The sequence below is a fragment of the Chelonus insularis genome, unplaced genomic scaffold (genome assembly GCF_013357705.1).
Source record: "Chelonus insularis isolate UGA/USDA-ARS -01 unplaced genomic scaffold, ASM1335770v1 scaffold_277_pilon, whole genome shotgun sequence".
Taxonomy (NCBI): Eukaryota; Metazoa; Arthropoda; class Insecta; order Hymenoptera; family Braconidae; genus Chelonus; species Chelonus insularis.
This window is the reverse complement of record NW_023276791.1, coordinates 734,187-756,152: the sequence shown is the minus strand read 5'-3', so window position 1 is coordinate 756,152 and position 21,966 is coordinate 734,187. Positions and strand designations below refer to the sequence as shown.

At 31.0% G+C, this 21,966-nt stretch overlaps 1 protein-coding gene across 2 annotated transcripts in view; it reads right to left on the bottom strand.

The window, feature by feature from the left end:
- LOC118073252 (POU domain protein 2-like) overlaps window positions 1-21,966 on the bottom strand; it is a 95,896-nt gene that overhangs the window by 16,425 nt on the left and 57,505 nt on the right. For both annotated transcript variants that reach the window (XM_035093642.1, XM_035093643.1), the window contains exon 4: window positions 4,776-4,832. In XM_035093642.1, the coding sequence (XP_034949533.1) occupies window positions 4,776-4,832 (57 nt within the window). The remainder of the gene's footprint in view (window positions 1-4,775; window positions 4,833-21,966) is intronic.

The following is a 21,966-nucleotide window of genomic DNA, read 5'->3' as shown; positions in this document are numbered from 1 at the left end:
CTTCATTTGTGCTATGTTATACAAGTATTATTATTTTATTTAAAAATATTCTTGATCCAAAAATGTGATTTTATCAATGAAAGTCTGATAAAATCTATTCCAATATTAATTTTTTTATTAAAAATGTTACGCTTTAAAAATAAATAGGTGAAAATCATTGAAAGCCTTTTAGAAACAGTGAATATTAGAACAAAACAATCTCCGGGTTCAAAATTAACTTTTTACAAAAATAATACAGTGTATAAAATTTCAAAAGTTGAGTTTGTAAAATGGCGAAATAAAATAGTTTACTTCAATCACTAAATTTATTTCTAAAAATGTCAATTTCTAGACTATCCATAATATAATTGACATTTTAGCATTTTTATTGATTTAAAAAATTTCTAAAAGGACTCTCTTACCCTAGTTTCCCTTAATTTATCCTTACAAAATCATCACTATCTATAAATCAGTACTATCCTTATCATCGTAAGCAATGAATATTCTTTACTTCATTTTCAGAAAACATTATATTCATTTCCAGATAGAACAACTATCAATCTTCAGAAACAATGATTTTTGTTAGAAGAAATGATTCTTGGAGACCCGTAAACCCTTTATTCAGAGCAGAATTTTTGTTAATAACATGACAAGAAGCAAAAGTGTTGGAGATAAGTAAAAACTAAAAAGATGATAGCCCAGAAGCGAACTCAAGTTGATTCGTTCCCTCTGTGGGAACGACACTCCATTGATGGAATCACCAATTGCAGAGTTATTGGTTTAATTGCTAATTGCTAGTCCTCTTGGTCTTAGCAAATATAATGGCGCCGCCGACGCCTACGAGATCGAGGATGGTACATGACACGAATGCCTGTGTCTTTTCCCTTCATCAACGTCCTTCTTATTCTCACGCTTATATTATACCATTACCACATTTGGATCCAAAGATTTTAAAAATATTCCATCTTTTATGCACTGTAATTATATTCCATTAAGTATAATTAAAATGTATTGAAGTCGTAATGTAATGATTAATAATGTCATTGGGTAATAAATCACTGAATCATAAGAGTATATAAAGAAGTCGAGTGGTAGTGACGGAAGTCAGAGAGCTCTGTGAGAATATGCCAATGAAAAACACTCAGGTACACATACACGTTTGAATGACTTGAGTAAGTATTTCTTGAATGTCTTCCTATGCCTTTTGCGCGCCAACTTCCAGGAAAGAGTTACTATACTCGTTTTCATTTCTCCTTACGCGATTAGCAAGACGCTCTGCAGAGTCTCCACTGGCATCTTTATGTACCTGCATTCAGCGAAAAATAGGAAGAAGAAGTTACAGAAGCTGGTGGTGGAAAAGAACAACAGAAAAGGACTAAGGTGGGGCGAATAATAAACATCTTCACACGAAAGCAATTAAAATTTTTAAATTTGATATAATAAGTATTATCAGTAAAATTTGAATTCATATCTCAATTATTAAAATCACATGTTATTTCAATGTTTTTTTTATCTTCGAAAATGCTTTGAGAGATATTTTAGTAAATAAGCTATGAAATATGTTGGTTTGAAATTTAATTTTAAATATTTAAAAATTTTTATTTCACTAAAAACATTTTCAGGAATAATTTTTTTCAAGTCTTTGAATAAAATGACAAAAAAGTTGAATTGTTCAATAAACTTTTAAGTTAGCAACAATTATCATAAATCTTTATGATGATTTTTTTTGTCATTTCCAAAAAATAAACTTTTATGTTAAGAGCTGAGGCTTTTTGACTTTGATAGAAATTGCAAGAAGAAGAATAAGTCAACTCTAGTGGACCATTCAAGAATTCACAAGGAGTGAATTTGAATTCGCTCACCCGAGACTACATTTGAAAAAGGTTTAAGAGAGCGAGTAGTCATAGTAGTAGTAGTAGTAGTCTCGATGGAAAAGCGTTGCAGGATTTCAAGCGGTTAAATCGAGAAAGCGAATGATACGGCTACTTTCGAATGAATTTAAATGACAAAGTGACCGAAAGTTATTCACGATTCCACTTGAAATTATTTGCATTCCAAGTATGAAGCCAACGATCATGGGGGAATTGAATAGCATCACAAAATATACGTAGGAATGTATAAGAAAAACTGTGATGTAAAAAAAAAAAACGCCACTGCTGTATGCATTCAGACCAGACGTCGAAAGACAGATACGTTGATGACATTGGAAATATTCCGAAATTGACGAGAAAAAAATTCTACATATGCGTAATGTCCTGGGTAATCGATGGATGACAAGCATATTGCATTGTGACAACCATTTCCATGAGAATGAATCTGAGCAAAGGGGGGAGCCCTGACTTTAGGGAAATTTTGCTGAAGCCAATGCTAACAAAAGAAACTTCCTCAATCACTTGGACAGGTGTGCAGCAGTTACGACATGAATAAATCATCATAACATTCACTCACAACCATGCATAAAATCTGCAACTATTGACAGTTAAATTCTCTGACCATATTTACTTTTCTACACCAACAATCATTTATTTTAAATATTACCATAACTGGACAAATAGATGCTAAATTTGTCAAAACCATCAAAAATCAATCGAAAGTGTTAAATTCTATGAAAAGAATTAATTATCATGTTGATTTAACATATTTTCAATACGAAGAAAAATGATGGCAAGGGTTTTCTTCCGGTATGATAATTTTTACAAGAAATGAAAAACTGAACTCTGGTAATTATTGAAGAAAAAAATTCAAATTCTCCAAAAGCAGACTATTTAGGAGTATTTATCTATATTAGGTGGATTTAAAATGCGAGAGAAATGGAGCAGATGGTGATAGTGTAGTACGAATCTATCGGAAGTGAGTCAAATTACAGAGGTCTGTATAATATTAATGACTCCTAATGACAAGCCCCTCCCAAACTCCTTTTGCGAATGATTCTTTCAAGTTCTTCTACGTATTCTCATCCATTTCTTATGTTTATATATATATGTATATACCTTTTGAGGGCACAAGTAGTCTCGAGAAATGAGTGGCAGGAAGGTCTATCAAGGATATGGATTCAAGGAATCCACATTAAAATAAAATTACTAATTGAGAAAGAGGTTGATAGTAATAAGACAAACAACAGACTTAATGTAATAAAGTAAAACACAGGTTGGCAATATGCTTTTTCTTACTTTTCCCTTTTTATGCTTCTTATTATAACCAGATATCGTTGAGGTCCAATTGCTGATGGGCCTGTGAGTCTCTCCCTAGTTACGACCGGTTCGAGATTTCCAGGAGAACGAGTGGGAGGAAAGAAGAGAGGAGGAAAATAAAAAAAAAGCATACTATAGATTTTTTGTCTCTGACTTCTGTTGAAATCCTTTGAGTTGATTTTTTTTTTATTTTCCATTCTCTTATTTTTCAGTCGAACCGTAACAAGGGGGTGAAACGATTTACGCGTTCGAGCACAACCAGTCGTTTTGGTACGCGTCGTCTGAGGCCTCGAGCTGTCCTTTCTGCGACTTTTAATGATCTTCGGAAGAAACAGAGACGCGGAGGAATAAAAAAGTCAACATAACAGAAGGATTCTCAAAACGATGAAGGCCAAACTTCTTAACTTTCCATTTTACTTGCTGACACGTCGTTACAATACCACTGTCTTTATATTTCAATAATGTTTGTCACTCATTTTCTTATCTCTTTTACGGAAAAATTTCCAACAGACACGTAGTATGCTACCCTCGTAAACGTAAAACGACTAGTGCAAATTCATGACACCTGTCGTCACCCAAGATCTTTTTTTCTTGACATTGAAGGTGACGACAATAAATTGGGGATTCAATTAGAACCTAAATGAAAAGAAACATGGAATTTTAGCAAGTAATAAATTATCAAATATTTTCACCCCTTAAAAGTTTGATTACAAAAATAAAACATTTTTCTTAACCCAAAACTTTTGATTAACCTAGTCTTACTTCAACCTATTTTCCATAATTATTTATTAATTGCAAGATTTAGGTGCTAATGACCACCATTATCTATCAATCTACAAGATCATGATACTCTGCAATAAATTTAATCTCAATTTTTTATAATTAACCATTATTTTAATCATGGTATGTTTTTTTTCATCAACGTTGTCAATAATGTTATAATTCCTGAATGTCATTGAAATTTGATTGTTTCTGAATGATCAGCATCTAGCTTTCTTGGTAGGTAATTTTGAGTGAAGACAAATTATCTCCATTAAATGAATGAATAAATAATTGCTATTCGAATTTGGATAATAAAACATATGTATGAAATAACAATTGATTGATGGCATTGGTAGGTTCAAATCACAATACAACAATCAATGCACAACGAATTGGAGTCACGAAAAATGCTAAACTTTAGCAAATAGTATAGAATTATCTAGACGAGGTGACTTTGATTTTTTACGACATCCTCTTGTTCGAGGATCCAATGATTACTGCATCAGTGTATTTTGTGCACTTTTAATACTAAAGTCGACGAAAAAGTTGATGGGTCGGATAGGCTTGGACTTCTTGGGATGAGTAGAAATGACAAACTGTGCCGCTCGCAAATGTAATTGACTTTATGGCGTGCTTTACGTGGAAATAATTAGCTTGACGATAAAAGGGCACCAAGGGTCCAAGAGACGCCGCCACAGGAATTTTAGTTCAGCTTCATAATAGCCCCCTTATTTCCATCTTGTCTTGTAAATTGCGAGATTTAAATTCTACTTTCATTCACAATTCCACGGATTTACTTAATAAATCTACCGAAACATTAAAAATCATCTCTTTTCTACTCACCTTGAACGGATTCCGGGGATGCTGGCTCTTTATCGATTCTCCCGAGCGTGTCACTCACTGGAACAAAGGACGAAAAATTCTATTATACTTCAATATAATAAATAAATATACTATTACAGCAAAGAAAGAACAATATAAAAACCAGGGTTATATTTAAGATGAAAAAGGAAAGAGAATATTTCGGAAATGAGATATTTATCTCAGACCCAATCAACCCGAACAGAGTACTCAGCTCCAATTGAGTTTCAAAAAAAAAAAGGGTCGAAGTCACCCCACATTCTCCAAGGGTCAATCGATCGATATTCAAATAATCTATTTGCCACCCTCATGCAGACAAGTAAAGCTGCTGCAGGCTCTAGAGCAAGATGCTACCATGTCCAGATGACCGTCATACGTCACGTGAGGGGCTGACCCATGGGGCTACCACCTACTACCCCCTTGGGGGTCACTACTCACTCTGGACTTTCAACCTTATTCAGATAATCCTACTTTCCTGATCTCTCTATATCTTCGACGACATTTCAATATTGTCTGATAATCTCTCTGTATAAGAATCCCATTTTTATGAATAATAAAATACATATTACTCCTTTTATTTTTATTATATTATCAACATTTATCTATCCCATATGTTATATATTATACCTTTATAATTATCTAAAAGACTGGTATTACAATTTAAATTATTTAGAGACCAATATAAGAGCCCACATAGTTCTCATGATAATCAGACTTCATCAACAGCTGCAAGAATCATTGAGAACCAAATTTTCAATGTTTCATATTTACCCGCATTATGTAGATTATTTTGAATATTAAACCAAGTAGTTTTGATGTGTTTGTGATATTGATACAAAGGAAATTATGTGATAAAAGCTTTTAAGAGTGCACTAAAATATTTGATAAGAAAGGACACAGATGACCCTTCAATCGATGGATTATTGGAGCAGGAGCTCTCTCTGGAGTGTCGTAAAAAGAAAACAGCTTAGACGTGGAAACTTCTTTTCCTCGTTTGTACCCGCAGTGTCTGAAATATTTTTCATGATGTGTTAACATTCCTATGCATTTGTATGCCAATAAATTATTGATACAATTTAATAAAATAAAAGAAAAATTATTGAAATAAATTCTGGGAATTGGAGTAAATAATTTTTAGCAGAAAGACCGACAGATTGTATTCGTGATGACTTATTAGATTACATTATTAATCAGAAATGGGTTGTGAAAACACAATGGTAAATTGCATGTTGGAGATATAAACGTGTAATTCTTTCTTAGTATTCATAAAGGTCAACATCGAACTGCACTGCAGGTATCCTCTGGCTATACACGTACATACACTTTACCATCAAGTACACAGGTGTTTATAAAGCTATATGTCTTCTAATAAAGGTTCAAGTGTTATTCTCTAACATTAATAATTATTATCGTTTTATGTTCTCATAAAAGATATTATAATTTTCATGTAAAAAGATGCATAAATATATGATTAATTTCAATAATAATTGTATAATTTATGCATGCTGTTAAAAATGAATTCGATGTTTAATATACGGTGAGAAAATAATGCAATTTACGATTGAATAAATTCTAACAGTGAAGTCTGTCAGAAAATTAATAACTAACTGACAGGACAATGGAAAGCAATTGTTTGTGATTAATTAATTATTTTATGTAATTAATCAAATAAATAATTTTTACACTTTTTTATTAATAAAGTTGTTAGAAACTGTTGTAAAAGAATGAGTTATTGTTTATAGATTTAACTATTAAATTTTTTATTTTAATGTTATGATTTTTTGTTGCAAAATATTTTAAATATTTATTGCTAACTTGGTATTTAATTACTTGTTTCGAGTAAGTAGATTTAAGTCTTATCTTTTGTTTACATAAATCAGTTTTTTAGGATTTTAACACCTACTAGACACTTTGAACATCAAATGCACAAAAAATACAGCAAAACTAAAAGGATTATAAGGAAATAAATTAATATTTTACAATATTATAAAACCTTGTAATATTTAATCATCATCAAAATGATACCTTTATCATTTTTTCCCAGAAGAAAACTGGGTTCTGGTGGGAAAAAATCAATCAGTTTTGTTATTTATGAAATAAAAAATTGATTCGAGGGAATATTTTGAAAAAAAAATCGACAGCTACCGCATAATAAAAAAAAAAGAAAAATACATGCATACTAGGCCTACTTTGCTCCCAAGAATCAGCTGAAATATTAATTGTGACATTTGAAGGGGCTGTGGTTGAGCCTGTTGTGGTTATTCCGATACATTTTGATGTAGAATATGATGTGGGCACACTACTATAGAAAAGTCTCGTCGGACGCGTAACTTATTGTAATCATATCGAGTCTACACTCAAGAGAGATTTTGGGTTTTTTTTTTAGTGGGATTGCTATGAATACAAGATGTGGCTTTGAATCTGGTTTGCGTGGATACAAGTTGGCCGATCATCAATTTTTAAAAGCTTCCATCATACACAAGTTGAATCAACAATATAAAAATCTATGCTTCGTGTTTTCTATTGACATGAAAGAACTTGCAAACCAATATTATGATGAATTGAATAAAAATAATAATAATAATAATGATAATAATAAATAATCATATAATTATGTATGATTAAAGTATAATAAATAAAAATGATTTATAAAGCACAAAAAAGCCTAGGGATTTTATGAAAATAAGAATATTTTTCTCTGGCATCAAGACATAATGAGAAAAGTACAGGGGGTGCGATAATGGCGGCCGTTATGAAGAAATCAACCCCACCTTTGTAACCACCCCTACTTTTCCTTATTCTCTGTTACTATGGTGACCGCCTTGTTCAACGAACCATCTCCCTTTGCTAGTTAAGAAGAAAGTCTACGTCTTGAGAGCTTTCAGATGCCTTGAACAAAAGGGTTGCTAAATGTTTCTAATGCCTTTTATTCTAGATTTTTACCACGAAAGAAAAGTAAATTTTATGAAGAAGATAATAAATCTTTCTCATTTAATACCTTAATGATAACAGCAATTAAATATTTTTAATTAAAATTAATTATTTTTCAAAATTTATCATTTATTAAAAAGTCACAGTGAGTGTAACTTAATTAATAGTTGAACAAAACCTAGAAGATAAATAAATTATTAAAATTATAAAAAAACTACAAATTAAATTGTACTAAATTTTTTTTTTTCATTTATCTTTTAGGTTTTAATGTCTATCTTCAAGTGTGCTTTCCCTTTATTTAAAAATTCAATACATTTAATTTAATAAAAATTATTTCAACTTATTTTCTTCTTATTACTGATGAGTTCTTGCTGTAAACTTTTTGCTTAAGCTTGAGGGATTTTCTTAGCACACTTTTCTATTGTTTCTAATAATAAGATGAAAAGAAAAAGATTGCAAATTTCCGGCCAATTAGAGCAACATAGAGCACGAGATTTATTGATTACATCAAAAGAATAGACTAGATGGAATAGTAGAAAAGAAAAACATGAATCGATCCATCATTAATGTCTGTTAATCGCTCTCAAACGTCGCTAATCCTCTACAGAAACTGATGGATTCCAAAATAATTGCTGTCCAAGTACGATGGGGTGACTTGATCACGCCCATCGCAGATGGCCAAGCCTGACAGAAAAACCATTGTCAGTTGGAGGGTGTGACACTGGAAAACAAGAAAACGAGGGAAAAAATAAAGACAGCATAAAAATATCTCCAGTTAGAGAAAAATTATATGAAATTGATGAGACTATTCGGAGAATATCTGCGGAAGGGTTATCGTAGCGCGTGCCAATCATATAATACATGAAAAAAAGGGTCTCTCTCCACCCTTTTATTAGTTTCCGTTCTTCTCGACCCCTCGGACATACCCTTACCATCTTAATGCTGCGTCATAATCGTCTACCCCCAACAGATTTTATTCCTAACTGGCCGCGATCAACACCATACATACAACCTCCCTGTTGACAAATTTATGAGTTAATGTATGCATCTTTTTTTTTATTGGGTTACATAGAAAATAGTGCACCATCTAAAGAGACTTTAGATTTTTTTTTATTCAAAACTTTAAATTACACTTTTAGTCACGATGTGCATGGATGAATTGTACCCACTTCAAAGACACATTGAGAAAAAAATTTACTTCATACAAAAAATATTTCATTCGATCTTAATCGAAATTTCCAATAGTCGCATTAAAATCGTTATATTTAATCAAATGAATAAAATGTCATTTGTTTTCAAACTTGTAACATTAAATAAAAAATCAGTTCATTTCATGAAATTTTGTTCTCAGTGCAGAGGCACTGTGATATCATTTTAATATTAATTGCTTTAGAATTAGTAAAAAAAATTATTTCATTATTTTGACTCATTTTTAATAAAAATCGAGTTCCGGTATTGAATACAATATAAAAAATCATTCTCTATGTTGCTAACTTGATAAAAAATATTATTTTACACTCGTATTATTGAGGCTTTTTTTTCAGAGTTCAACTGTAACAGCTTTTTAATTTATTCTTATGATTTTGTCTGTACACAAGTGCTATATGAGCCATGTAATTATAAACTTCAATTTTTTTTAATCTTAAGGAATAAATTATTCAGCTTCTTTTATTACTATTCGAATATTTTTTTCCAAAGTTAGATAAAAATTTTTATATAAAAAAAAAACTAAGCAAAAAAATTATTGTGAATCAGTTCGAGTCATTGCTATTCTTTTCAAGAGTCTAGAGTTGCATTTTATGTATGACAAAATTATTCAATGCAAATGAAAATTGCAATAGAAATGCAACTTTAAAATTTTCAATTAAGAAAATTTGTGATATTAAATTTTTTGGAATAATTTTTATCACACTTCTGGTTTTCCTGAATTTACTTCCAATATCCCAAATATAATTTTTACCAAAGAATTCTTTCGATAATAAATAAATAAATTGAACAAGAACTCTTCTAAGAATCCAATTATTTAATAAAAAAAATATAATTAGATATATTGAACTAAGGAATCAAATAAAAGAAAACATAAATTTACTAATTAAATTGGACTGTAGGAACAGCCTTATGTACCTCATATGTTCCTTATTAGATTAAGCTCCTGAAGTAACCCAGATATACTTTGATATATGGTATACTCCAAAATATCAAAATGTATTAAATTACGTGTGTGAACATAAAACAATCAACCATTAGTGATACACTAGACAGTGCACAAGTTTATTCCTCAAAAACAACCATCTCTAATTGCTAGATAAAAAAACTCTGCAATTATTATTGACAGTAAAGGAAATGAGAAATAAAAAAAATATATATCGATAAAAAGGAATTATAACAAATTATACAGCAGTAAAGAAATACAAAGTAACTTATTATAAAGTAATTACATTATTTATATCTTATATACGAAATAATAAAAATAATATATTACAATCAAACATAAATTATGAAATGTTGTATCATGTTATATTGAAGGATTTTTATCGATTATTAAATCTGTAGTGTTAGGTAATTCATTAATTATATAGATCCCAGATAAAATGTCTGAGCCATGCAAACAAGCCTACAGGTACATTTTCCTTTTTATCTTGTATCCACGTGCAAGTGCAACTGAGTACATGAAATATGCATTAAATGCAAATGCGGGGCGTGTGTGCCATTAAAAAATAATAACAGAAATTCGCCTTAATTGGCACAATAGGCATACTCGATGTGCTTGTTTACAATGAAGCCGGTGTAACCCTCACCAAGTCCTGACAATTAAACTTGATGTAAGAGATAGATCCTGATGCTGTTGCTACTTGCTCATAATTACGCGGTAATTACAGAAGTTTGTCGGCAATTAACTTTGTGGATATCATCGTCTCATACCAATTTATTTAGTATTCGTTTCCCAACCTGTGAAAATTGTCTTCGATTCTTCTCTTTTCAACCTTATTTTAACTTGATCCAACAAAATATCAATGATTGGAAGACTATTTTTGCTAAGTTATTTAATACAATTATTTTTGTCTCCTCCCTCGGAAGAATTAATTATCGATTAATTGTTTGAAAAATAAGAAAATAATTAAATTGATTTTCTTTCAAGTGAAGTAATGTTATTATCAAGCCAGATCCGCTATACTTTCAACGATTAATTCAAAGTAATATATTTCGACACAACCTAAACTTATTTGTTCTCATATTGTTTTCTTTTTTTTTTTTATCGTTAATGTGTATATATAAGGAAGCAAGAAGCTTCTTCCTATACTTTTATTTCTTTTACCATTTGCGACACTAACCAACCAACCTCCTCCTGCCAAAACCACTCACGTTGGATATAATATATCGTCTGGATTAGTACAAACCCCTTATTGTTTTCCACTTCTTGAAACACCCCGTTGGCATCCTATGATTCTTCCCCCCTTTGTACTACTCTACCCTCATTCGACCATGTTACTTCGTCATTTCTCTTCCGTTTCTTCGCACTTCTTCCAACTCTCGTATTTGTAACTTAATTATCAGAAAGACAACGCGAATGGCTCATCAAATATGAGCTAAAGAATTCCCAGGTATAGTAAATTTTCTATTTTATAGATAACTTTCTCATAAGAGTTTATCAAGTTTCTATGAAATTATCTGCTTAATTTTATTAATAAGATGGTTGTTTATTTAATTCCAAAGACTGTGAGAAAATATTCATGTTCATTGTAACGATAAAAGGTTTCATTTTCTCTATTTTAAATTATAATTTATAGAATTTTAATTATCTTCAATCTTAACACGTCGTTGTAAAGTCATTTTTTTTTTTTGTTTAATAATTGTGTATTAAAGTATTTGATAATTTATTATTACTATATTTAGACATTAACAAAAATCGACAGTATTAAGTACTAAAATATTTCCTCGTGGTTGGAGAACAACTCAATTGCGCGAAATCGAATGAAAGTAGCTTTGAAGGCATGAGTGGGATGCAATTAATTAACTTAAACACCATCTTGGCTTTGGCAGAGCCATGAGAAATATTATTTAGTACAAAAGAACAATGCAGATAAAAAAGGTATAAAGTGACCTGGACATTATTCTTTAATCATCAATTCTGTTGGTCATCTTGTACATCTTTATTTACTTATTTTTTTTTTTTTTTTGTTATTCGTTGAAACGAGTTTTATGAGGTATACTATTATTTTCCCGCGGTAATAGAGATCGCAAATTTTCACGATTACCTCCTTAGAACATACTCGCGTCAGGAGGAAATAAGGTATCCGGTTAACGAGGGCTCCAACTCATAACGCTTAATTAAGGCGCGGCTTACGAGAGACATGCGGGGTCGCGCAACACTGAGGGTACCATCGGACGGTCTTGGAGCCTGATCGTGACCGGACTAAGGTCCAGGAACGCGGCCAGATCGCTCGATAACGATCTGATAAGCCGCCCTCCCAAGATCGCCACGAGTCTGATGCAAAAACGCGTTCATATACAAGCGGATACATATGTCTTGATCAAACGTTTATTCAACCCCCACGACGACGCTTTTATCTTTATAAAGTGTTCCTGGATTATGTTTGATACTAATACATTTATATTTTTTAATTTATTTTTACATTGTTGAGATGTTTATGCTTTTTGCTTTACACTCGCACGCTCTAAATAAATCTCTAGTTAGATAAAATCATCAATAAGTGCTCGATATTTTAAACTAAAACATTTTTTGATAAAATAAATTTTAAATAGTTATTTTATGATAAATGAAAAATACTGGTGACCATTCAGACATTGACTATTTTGCTGTACTCAATCGAGAAAGTTTTAAAAATTTTATTTTAAAAAATATAAAATGCGATAACTTTTGATATTAAATTGTTGTTAAAGCGTTCATAAATGTACTTAAATATTTTCTAACAATGAATCAGTGAATATTTACTATTTGAAGTGATAATAATAGCACTAATTCAAACAGTGATCATTTTACAACTGCAAATTAGTGCATTTTTAATAAACGTTTAATAAATTACCAATCGTAATTACCGAATTATTATTTAGCTAGTAATTTACACTACACTATTTCACAGTGATTTTCACTGAATTTTTTTTAGAGAGTAAAACATGATGATGATGATCATAATATTCTGATAGTTTAGATTTAATACTGTCACACATTTTTTATCTGACTGTATAAAAAGTGTGCACTATATAAATTTGATAAAAACTTTTTTTATTATTATTCCAATATAATATTTAATTTTGATAATATTCCCCTGCCATTGATAATTAAACCTAAATTACTATTAACCAAAAATAAAAATTATTTTACAAAAAAAAAAAAAAAAAATTATTATTATTGTTTTTTATTAATTTGAAAAGTATGAATGAAAATCATTAGCAAATGACTGATAATTAATGACTTCGTGTCAAAATGATTTTTTTTCAACCATTTACAGTAATTATTTGAAATAATAATAATTTTAAAAAATTATCTTTTGTATTTTTTTTTTTGTAAAAAATGAACTGAAAGGAAGGTCAGCGAGCAATAATAATTATTCAAAACTACCGATTATGGAACAGAACCTGACATTCGAGCCATTGTAATAATCCTCTTAAATGTAGTTTACAAGCTTACTTTGAAACACTGCAAGTGCGTAAAAATATATTTTTAATAAAATCAATAGAATGAATGTGCTATTTTTACAGTTTAATCGATTTACGCACATATATATTTATATAAGAAAACAATAAAAATAATTTTATCGACTCAAACATCCTGTTATCACTCCACCATGATCATCATCATCATATGATAATGATAATATAAAAAATTAATTTATAAAAATGTATACAAATATTTCATGAAATTCCATGAGTCAAAAAATCTATTCTTATCATCATGTAGGAGTAGAAGGCGTATGTAAAAAAAATACCACTTGATCTAATCAGCAGTAAGAGGATGAGCTCAAACAATAAGGCAGTACTCTATAAGTCCATATACATACACTGTTACTACAGCTTGGAGTGTGGGGTTGGAAAGTAAATAAACCCTTGCATGAGAAAAAAACGTGACTAAAAAATGGCGAACCCCTCAACGACCCCAATCCAATTCAGATGTTCGTCTAATCACAACGAGAGGGTTGGTTTTGCATTTCTGTCCACCATTTTTAATCAGTCATTTATAAAGTATCAGTATCTGTATATTTATCAAATAAGAAATAAATTAAAAATTTAATTTTAATTTTAATAAATAAAATAATATGAAAATAATGTAAGTAATTATTTATGAAGTTCATTTACAGCATAAATAATTGGCAAATAAAAATCAATTATGGTATTTTTAACCATCCTGAGAACGATGCAGCGAGGGATATTAATGACAGATAATATATCGCATACAGATAAAATGTATGTGAATACCAATTAAAGTATTCCATATGATGCCTGTGTCTTTAAGATACAGAGGCATTTGAAAAATCAGTCCAAAGAGCTCGAATAAAATTTAAACGATTCCAAGAATAATTTCTGGCCCGTCGGAAATGCATAGTTTAAAACGTGTTGCTCAATACAAGATAATTATGTTTCACGAATAATTTACGCGTTGCACTCACTGTTGGATTTACTGTATATTTTCGCAGCTATTACTGTAATTACCAATCTTATTTGCAATTCATAAACATGATAATTATTTCACTAAATAAAATTCATAAACACTTTTTACTACAACAACAAAAATAACTTACATATGTGAAATTTAGACTTTGCATCTGCATGCATTTTTTTATTTAAACGGAAGTGACAGATTCCGACAACCATTTGAAAACGTGTTGACACTTTTTTTTTTTTTGTAAACAAATAAATATCCACTTAGTTTCGTAAATAATTTCTACACACTTAAACAAGTTTATACATGTCTATACTCCATAATTGATTAATGACTTAATTAATTCCTTTTTTTTTTTTTATTTTTAATTAGCGCGGCTTAATGAAGCCGAAAATACTGTAAAAAAGTAAAGAATGCACAGAAAAGTATCCGAGATTGCTCAAGTTCGCCAGACGGGGGCAACTTGTCTACTGGTAAGCCAAGAGCTGTCCGTTCGCGATGGTCAGCATTGCCCCTCTTCTCAGCTGGCCTGGGGTCTCTTTTCCCTGCACCCCCGCGCGTCATCCTAACCGCCCCCTTCTCAACATGAGGGTACATACATTATCCACCCCTGATCCTCACCCGCACGTTCTCTATCTATAGGTACACACATATACTTCGTAGTTCGATCTCTTGAATTATAGAAACTCCCTCTCTCTCTCTCTCTTTTTGATATGCTTCAACTCAAGTGGGCTTTTAATTTCGGCTATGTTGTAAAACTTTACTCTTTTCCTAGTTTTCTTGGACCTTCATTGGTCCTCCGTTCTTCCTAATAGCATTACAATATTATATTACGTCAAGGAAAAATTAGTAAAGATGAAAAAGATACATTATTTTAATGTCTTACGTCATCTCAAGGACCATCTTGGGTCTTCATAAATAGCTATAAAAGTTGTTGTTGGGTCATAAACGCGATATTTAGGATGCAAAAAAATGTTTATTTTATTTTTTCTATTGACTGCGGACCAATGGAATGTAAGTGCACTTTATTTGAGCAATAAAATTTCGAGAAAAAAAATATTTGCATAGATTTCCCAGAGCGTGAAATGGTCAGAATATTTTTTTTTTTTTTCAAATTCTTTCATGTTTCATGAGATCAATACGGTGTAGTTCCTTTTCCTTTTTTCTTTTTTTTTTTGTTTAGCTCTATTTCGTAAAGCGATGGATTTTTATGAACTCCGTATCTCAAATTATAATAGATGTTTATTGGTAAATTGCTAAAAATTAAGGGAATCATTTAGACGATGTATTTACAATTAATTACAACTATACACCACGTTGCGCTCAATTACTCTACACCCAGATCGATGTAACTGATTATTTAATTCAGTTAATTAATCAATTGTTATAATTATTATTGCCCTCATCCATCGTTATTTAATAGCTTTTGTGAAATAGATATCATTTAAAAAATTATTTTTAATTATTTAATTTATTTGTTCAAAAAAATACTTGAAGCATAATAAATTTTATTAATTAATTTTTTATACACTATATGAAAATTAATGTCTTCTTATTAAGAATTATCGATCAATAATAGCTTGAAAGATTAATTAATATTAATTCCTGTATTTGTATTCCAAGCAGGAGCATAAAAATTGATGAAACAAATGTGTAGTTTCCAAAATTTCTGACATACTACCGATTTGAATGCTGATCTGAAACCTCACAGATCTTTAGTGGACCAATAAAGAGGGTGTAGAATATAGCGAGGGGTTGATGAAAAGAGGGGGTGAATTGTTGAAACAGGGAAATGTGGCACATTTTATATATGCAGCCGGCTTTCAATTCTTTCGACACAGTCTGTTATACAGTAAGTTACAATGATGTAGCAGTTAGACTTTTTCACAGATAACTAGGATATTTAAAATAATCACAAATTGCAAATCATCACATCAGTCATCAATGTACGAAAGTTTGAAGTAAATCAAGTGCAAAAATGTTTTATTATAGCAATGCATTGAAGCTAAAAATTTTATTCGTAAATTTTAGTCTGATTGTCTGAATTGAGATGCTTGCAACATTGATGCAGAATACACCCACGCTGAAAGGACTTAGGGTCAGCCGGCAGAATCTCCCTGTGGCCTTTTTCTCTCTTAGCTCATCTGTATTATCCCCCCGTGCTCGCTGCATTTGACCGGAGCATTGTCCAGCAGAATGGTCTATTGTCGAATTGAATCATCGGTAGGGTGGAATATATATTCAAGGATGGCCGATGGCCAGTGGCCATTATTGTTACGAAAACTCACAAACTACCTTCTCGACAAACGTGCTATACACTTGAAAATCTAGAGCATAGATTTTTAACATCCTGTCTTTAAACGTACATACATACATTCACATATTAAACTTAAATGTGGCGCGAGTGATGCTCGGTTACTGTTCCAATGTGAATTATTGGTTTAATTGTACGCATTTGGGGTAAACCCGCTATGGTGACAAATTTCCGGGACTGTCAATATAGTCCTTTTGAAACAATTTCTAAAGCCACGCGACTTTGAAAGGACCATTTTACCGCGTGTCAAAACCTTTCCATCTGGCTTGGGATATTTTGAAAAAACCCTTTGGAATTTTAAGCTCTGCTTAAACTATCTAGAAAAATTATCACGATTAGTTGAACAATAAAAAACAAACTCTCTTCCTAATATACAATAGCATTTAACATAACGTTATATTTAAAAAAAAAAAAATATTTGAGGTTTTAAAAATAAAATAAATACCAGTTGATTTGATGATGATAATAAAAAAAGAATAAAAATGAATAAATTTACGTAAGGATTATTTGTAATATTGTGTGATGACAATGAGAGCAAAATAATGTTTATAATCCCAATTATATAAAAGGCGAAAAAGAGATGACCAGCAGTAGCAGAGGAGTTTCAGGTAGCTGAGTTGTTGATAGGGCGAGTGAGGGTATTGTTCCAAACAAAGGTAGAAAAAGCAGGGGTCAAGCGATCACATTTGTAAGGGGTGCACTGTGCTAGATGTTTCATTGTAGGCCTGTATATGATGATGATGATACTGCTCTTACAAGTCGTGTGTTATGACTGTGGAGATCAAGTTGAAGGTCAGAGGTCATGTCGTCAATGAAGACAGAGAGGATGTAAACTTCATCAGTTAGTATATGAAAAGCCTACCTTTTTTCTATTGAAAAAAATTCAGTAAGTTACTTGTTTACGTCATTTACCCGAGTCTAATTATTTAATAGATCATATTTATTATAATCATCTCAAATAATAGCTTAATTGTTCTTTCAGCATTTATCTGTAGGATCTGGAGATAATAAGGTTCAATTCTGAGGTTGCAAAATAACTACTTTGAATACAAAAATTCGTAATGGCTTGGTATTAGAACTGACAGCAGCGACTACCTGGATGAGGGTCATGAAATTTTTCTAATTCCCGGAGGACTGGTTGTAGAACACCCGGTATAGGAGAAAGGGCGTTTGCACACGAGTCAGTCAAGTTTGAGAGTGACATGCTAATGTTGGGTCTACTGCTCGACCTCACACAATACACTTAAGACTCTCATTACGCTCGTGCCCACGTTTTTGATGCGTGCTCCCACATTCTCGACTAAAAAAGATTCTTTTCAAAATCCCTACATCCGAATTATTAAGATCCTTTACATTGTATATCAGAAATAATCGTATAAAAAATTTACATAAATGTGGAAATGACTCTAAATGAATTCTAATTTTTTTCGGAAATGTCACAAAAAAAAAAATGAAGAGATATTTAAATGACTGAATGACAAAATATGGAGAAAAATATTTTTTTTTCTTCTTTTGAATAAATTTTATTTTATTCATAAAAATGTGTGTGTGCGTGTGTGGGTTAGAGGTGAAGACCGTATTCCAGATGGTTTTATAATTCTCTTGAACTGGACTCTTAGGAAGCAAATAATAATTTAGAAGAACAGTGCCTGAAATTAGCAGGCAAAGGCTAAAGAATGATTTTCCAAAATAACATGGTCGGTGGTGGATGGACAATAGAGGGCAATTTCCCGGGAACCAGCTGCTACTTCCTATCTGATTTATCATCTCGCCTACATTCTACTCATCTCTTTCATCCTCTTCATTTTCTTTTCTCCACCCACCGTAGCTCATTCGGCATCTTTTATATATTCGTTCGACAGCGGAGAATAATTAATATCCAAACTTATCGTTTAATCAACTTAATAAATAATCCGGCGCGTGCTACAAACAATGAAAACGAGGAAAAATTTAATTAAAAATGGTCGAAGAGTTTTAATAATTTGTGATATATTGGAAGATATATTAATTCTGGAATAATATTTTTCTAGATGTCAAATAAATGAGCAGATGAATTATAATATTTATATTATATAATAATAGTTATTTGTAATAAACTTTTATTTAAAATATTAGAAAAAGAAGTTTCATTTTTTCAATAAATGTTTTATAGAAATACTTTGTGTATTATCCGTTAAAAATTTTAATTATATAATGTAAATGTGTGTTTATAATTTTAGACACTTATTTAAATAATCCACTGTACATTAATTGATAAATTATATCCTTTAATGCTAAGTATTAATTTTGCTCCAAAAAATAAATTAGTTCTCATATAAATAAAAATTGCATAAAAAACAGTAAAAAACCAAACATTCTTATTCTTCATTAATTTAAATTATACAATAATAATTATTTTCCTATATTGAAACACTAAAATCATTCATAATGAATACGACTAAAATTGGATAAAATGATTCTTGTTTTTTAATCTAAGGTATGTTAGTTATTACAGGTGTGTAAACTCATTTTGATATTAAAAATAATTAGAACCATAAGTATCTATAAATATGATAATTTTAAAGTCTTTATATAATTTATTCAATGATAAGAGCATCCGGTTTATTATTGATAACACTTTTTACAATAATTCAATATCAAATAATACCATTTGCAGTTTCCTATAAAATAAAAAAATAATAATTTTGGTCAACATAATAAAATTTGCATTTGACAACTGATTAAACATTGATTGATAATTGAACCTAGAACTAGCTATATAAGTAACTGATTCCTAATGATCGATTATTGTACATCTTTTTTTTCTAATTTATAGAAAAAGGTCGGTGTATTATTCAAGATGATAGTCTATTTTGCAATACTGAAATTGTGCTTCTCAGCAATTTTTTTAACAACTATTATTAATGCTCAGTTTACAAGAGTGGTTCAAATTCCTACTGGCCGAGTCATAGGTCTCTATGACCACACGGTTGGTCAGAATATGCTATATTCATCGTTTCTAGGTATACCTTATGCACAATCACCTGTTGGAGATCTCAGATTTAAAGTATGACTGCAAGTATTTAGATTTATCATGCTATCAATTAATACTGACGAAATTATTATTTTTTTTTAGCCACCAGTAAAAGTAAACAGCATTGGATTTTGGTCAGCTACATATGATAATAATGTATGTGCACAATATGATGTGGAGACTAGACAAGTCATTGGAAGTGAAGATTGTCTGTATTTAAATGTCTACACACCAGAGGTACGTTGATATAAATGTTATAATAAACATGGAATTAATTATAACATATGTATGATAGGTTGTTTTTAACTCAAATATGCGAACAAACAGAGCTGTGATGGTTTGGATCCATGGTGGAGCATTCATGTGGGGTTCAAAGAAGAAATCTTACTTTGGTCCAGACTTCCTAGTAGAAAAAGATGTGGTTGTTGTATCAATAAATTATCGATTAGGTGCCTTTGGTTTCTTGGCTGTTGGTAAAAAAATCAGCGGAAATATGGGTCTAAAAGATCAAGCAATGGCCCTACAGTGGGTGCGAGAAAACATTGCTTACTTTGGTGGTGATCCAAATAAAGTAACCATCTTTGGAGAAAGTGCTGGAGCTGTTTCTGTTGAGTTACATCGATTATCTCCACAATCAAGAGGTAATATAGTAGGTTTAAGTTCTCAATTTCATGAATGCAAATTTATTGAATTGTCTGTTATTCAGGACTATTTAGAGGTTCAATAGCTATGAGTGGATCACCATTGAATCCTTGGGCTTTTGCTTCACGACGCGATTCTAATGAAATGAGCAAAGACTTTATCAAAGCTTGGAGCGCAGATTGGGGCAATGCTCGAGGTGAACATATGGACTTCAATCTTATGGATACGTTTTTGGATGAATTGGTTGATGTTGTTCGAGAATATGATGAAAATGAACCAACTAGAAAAGAAATCTATCGGGAATTAAGAACTGCAAGCACAGAGAAAATTGCTTTAACCACCCAACAACTTATGAATTCACAGGTAAACTATTTATTAGAAACTAAACATTTATTAGTTATGTATAGTTATTATTTATTTAACACTTTCCACTCCAGATGACTATACCATTTTTACCAACAATTGAACCAAGCAGTGTCAGAAATGCTTTTATAACTCAAAAACCCAAAGATATTTTAACGAGTGGACAATGCAATGCAGTACCTCATATCCTGGGGTACACTAGTGATGAGTTTATTGGCATTGCTCCAAGTATGTAATTTATAACTAGTTCGTACATATTCTTTTGTTCTTAAAAGTCATTCATATCTTTATTATTTATTCTAGTATTCAAAACTATGTATCAAAAATTATCTGGATTAAGATCAGTCGTAGAAGCTGCTGCTTCAGATGCCTTTTTCGAACAAGGCATTGATCAAACTCGAAAATATTTAAACACATACTATCCAAATACACCAATTTGGTCATATGTTAATGCATTTGATTATCCACAATCATTGCACAAAGTTGCTGGATTGAATGAACCTGGATGTGGCCATGCTGATGATATTGCTCATATATTTTATGTTCGTAGTAAAAACCAACCTACCGACAGCACCAGTTCTATTGCTAGACATAGAAATAAAATGGTAACATTATGGACCAACTTCGCCAAAACTTTGTACGTAGAATTCATTTTATTCTCAAAACAGAAGATAATTAAAAGTTAGGTATTCATTGAGTTGTATACTTCTTTTAGGAACCCTACACCCAATACTCAATATGGATGGATACCAACTACCCTCCATGGTTATCGACTCAGATTAGACGATCCAAATACTTTGAAACAGGAGCTCGTGCCTGGAACTACTCTGCAAGAAGCTGGCGAAGCTTTTGAAGAATTTATTTACGGATTCAGTGTATAATTATTAACTGTTTTGTATTTGCTGATATCAATAAACTGCATTCAATATTGTATCCATTGTAAGAGTAGTCTTGTTAAATTTTATTCCATTCACTTCTTCTTTCCAATTGCCTCAGAATTGTAAGGGTGTTTTTTAAATTCATTTACTACTCTCTAAAAAGGAAACAGTGAAAATGATGAAATACTCAGCAAAATCAGTGAATAGTCATTGATTTTTCAGTGTAAATTGAACCACTGATTGAATCAGTTATAATATATTCACTGATTTTGTAGAGTACTTCATCATTTTCATTGTTTGATTTTTAGAAAATATATTATTTAAATATTTGACATCAGTCAAATCAAACAAATTGGTCACTAACTTCAAACAAGTATAATAATAAAAATTATTACCGGATATCATAAAACATA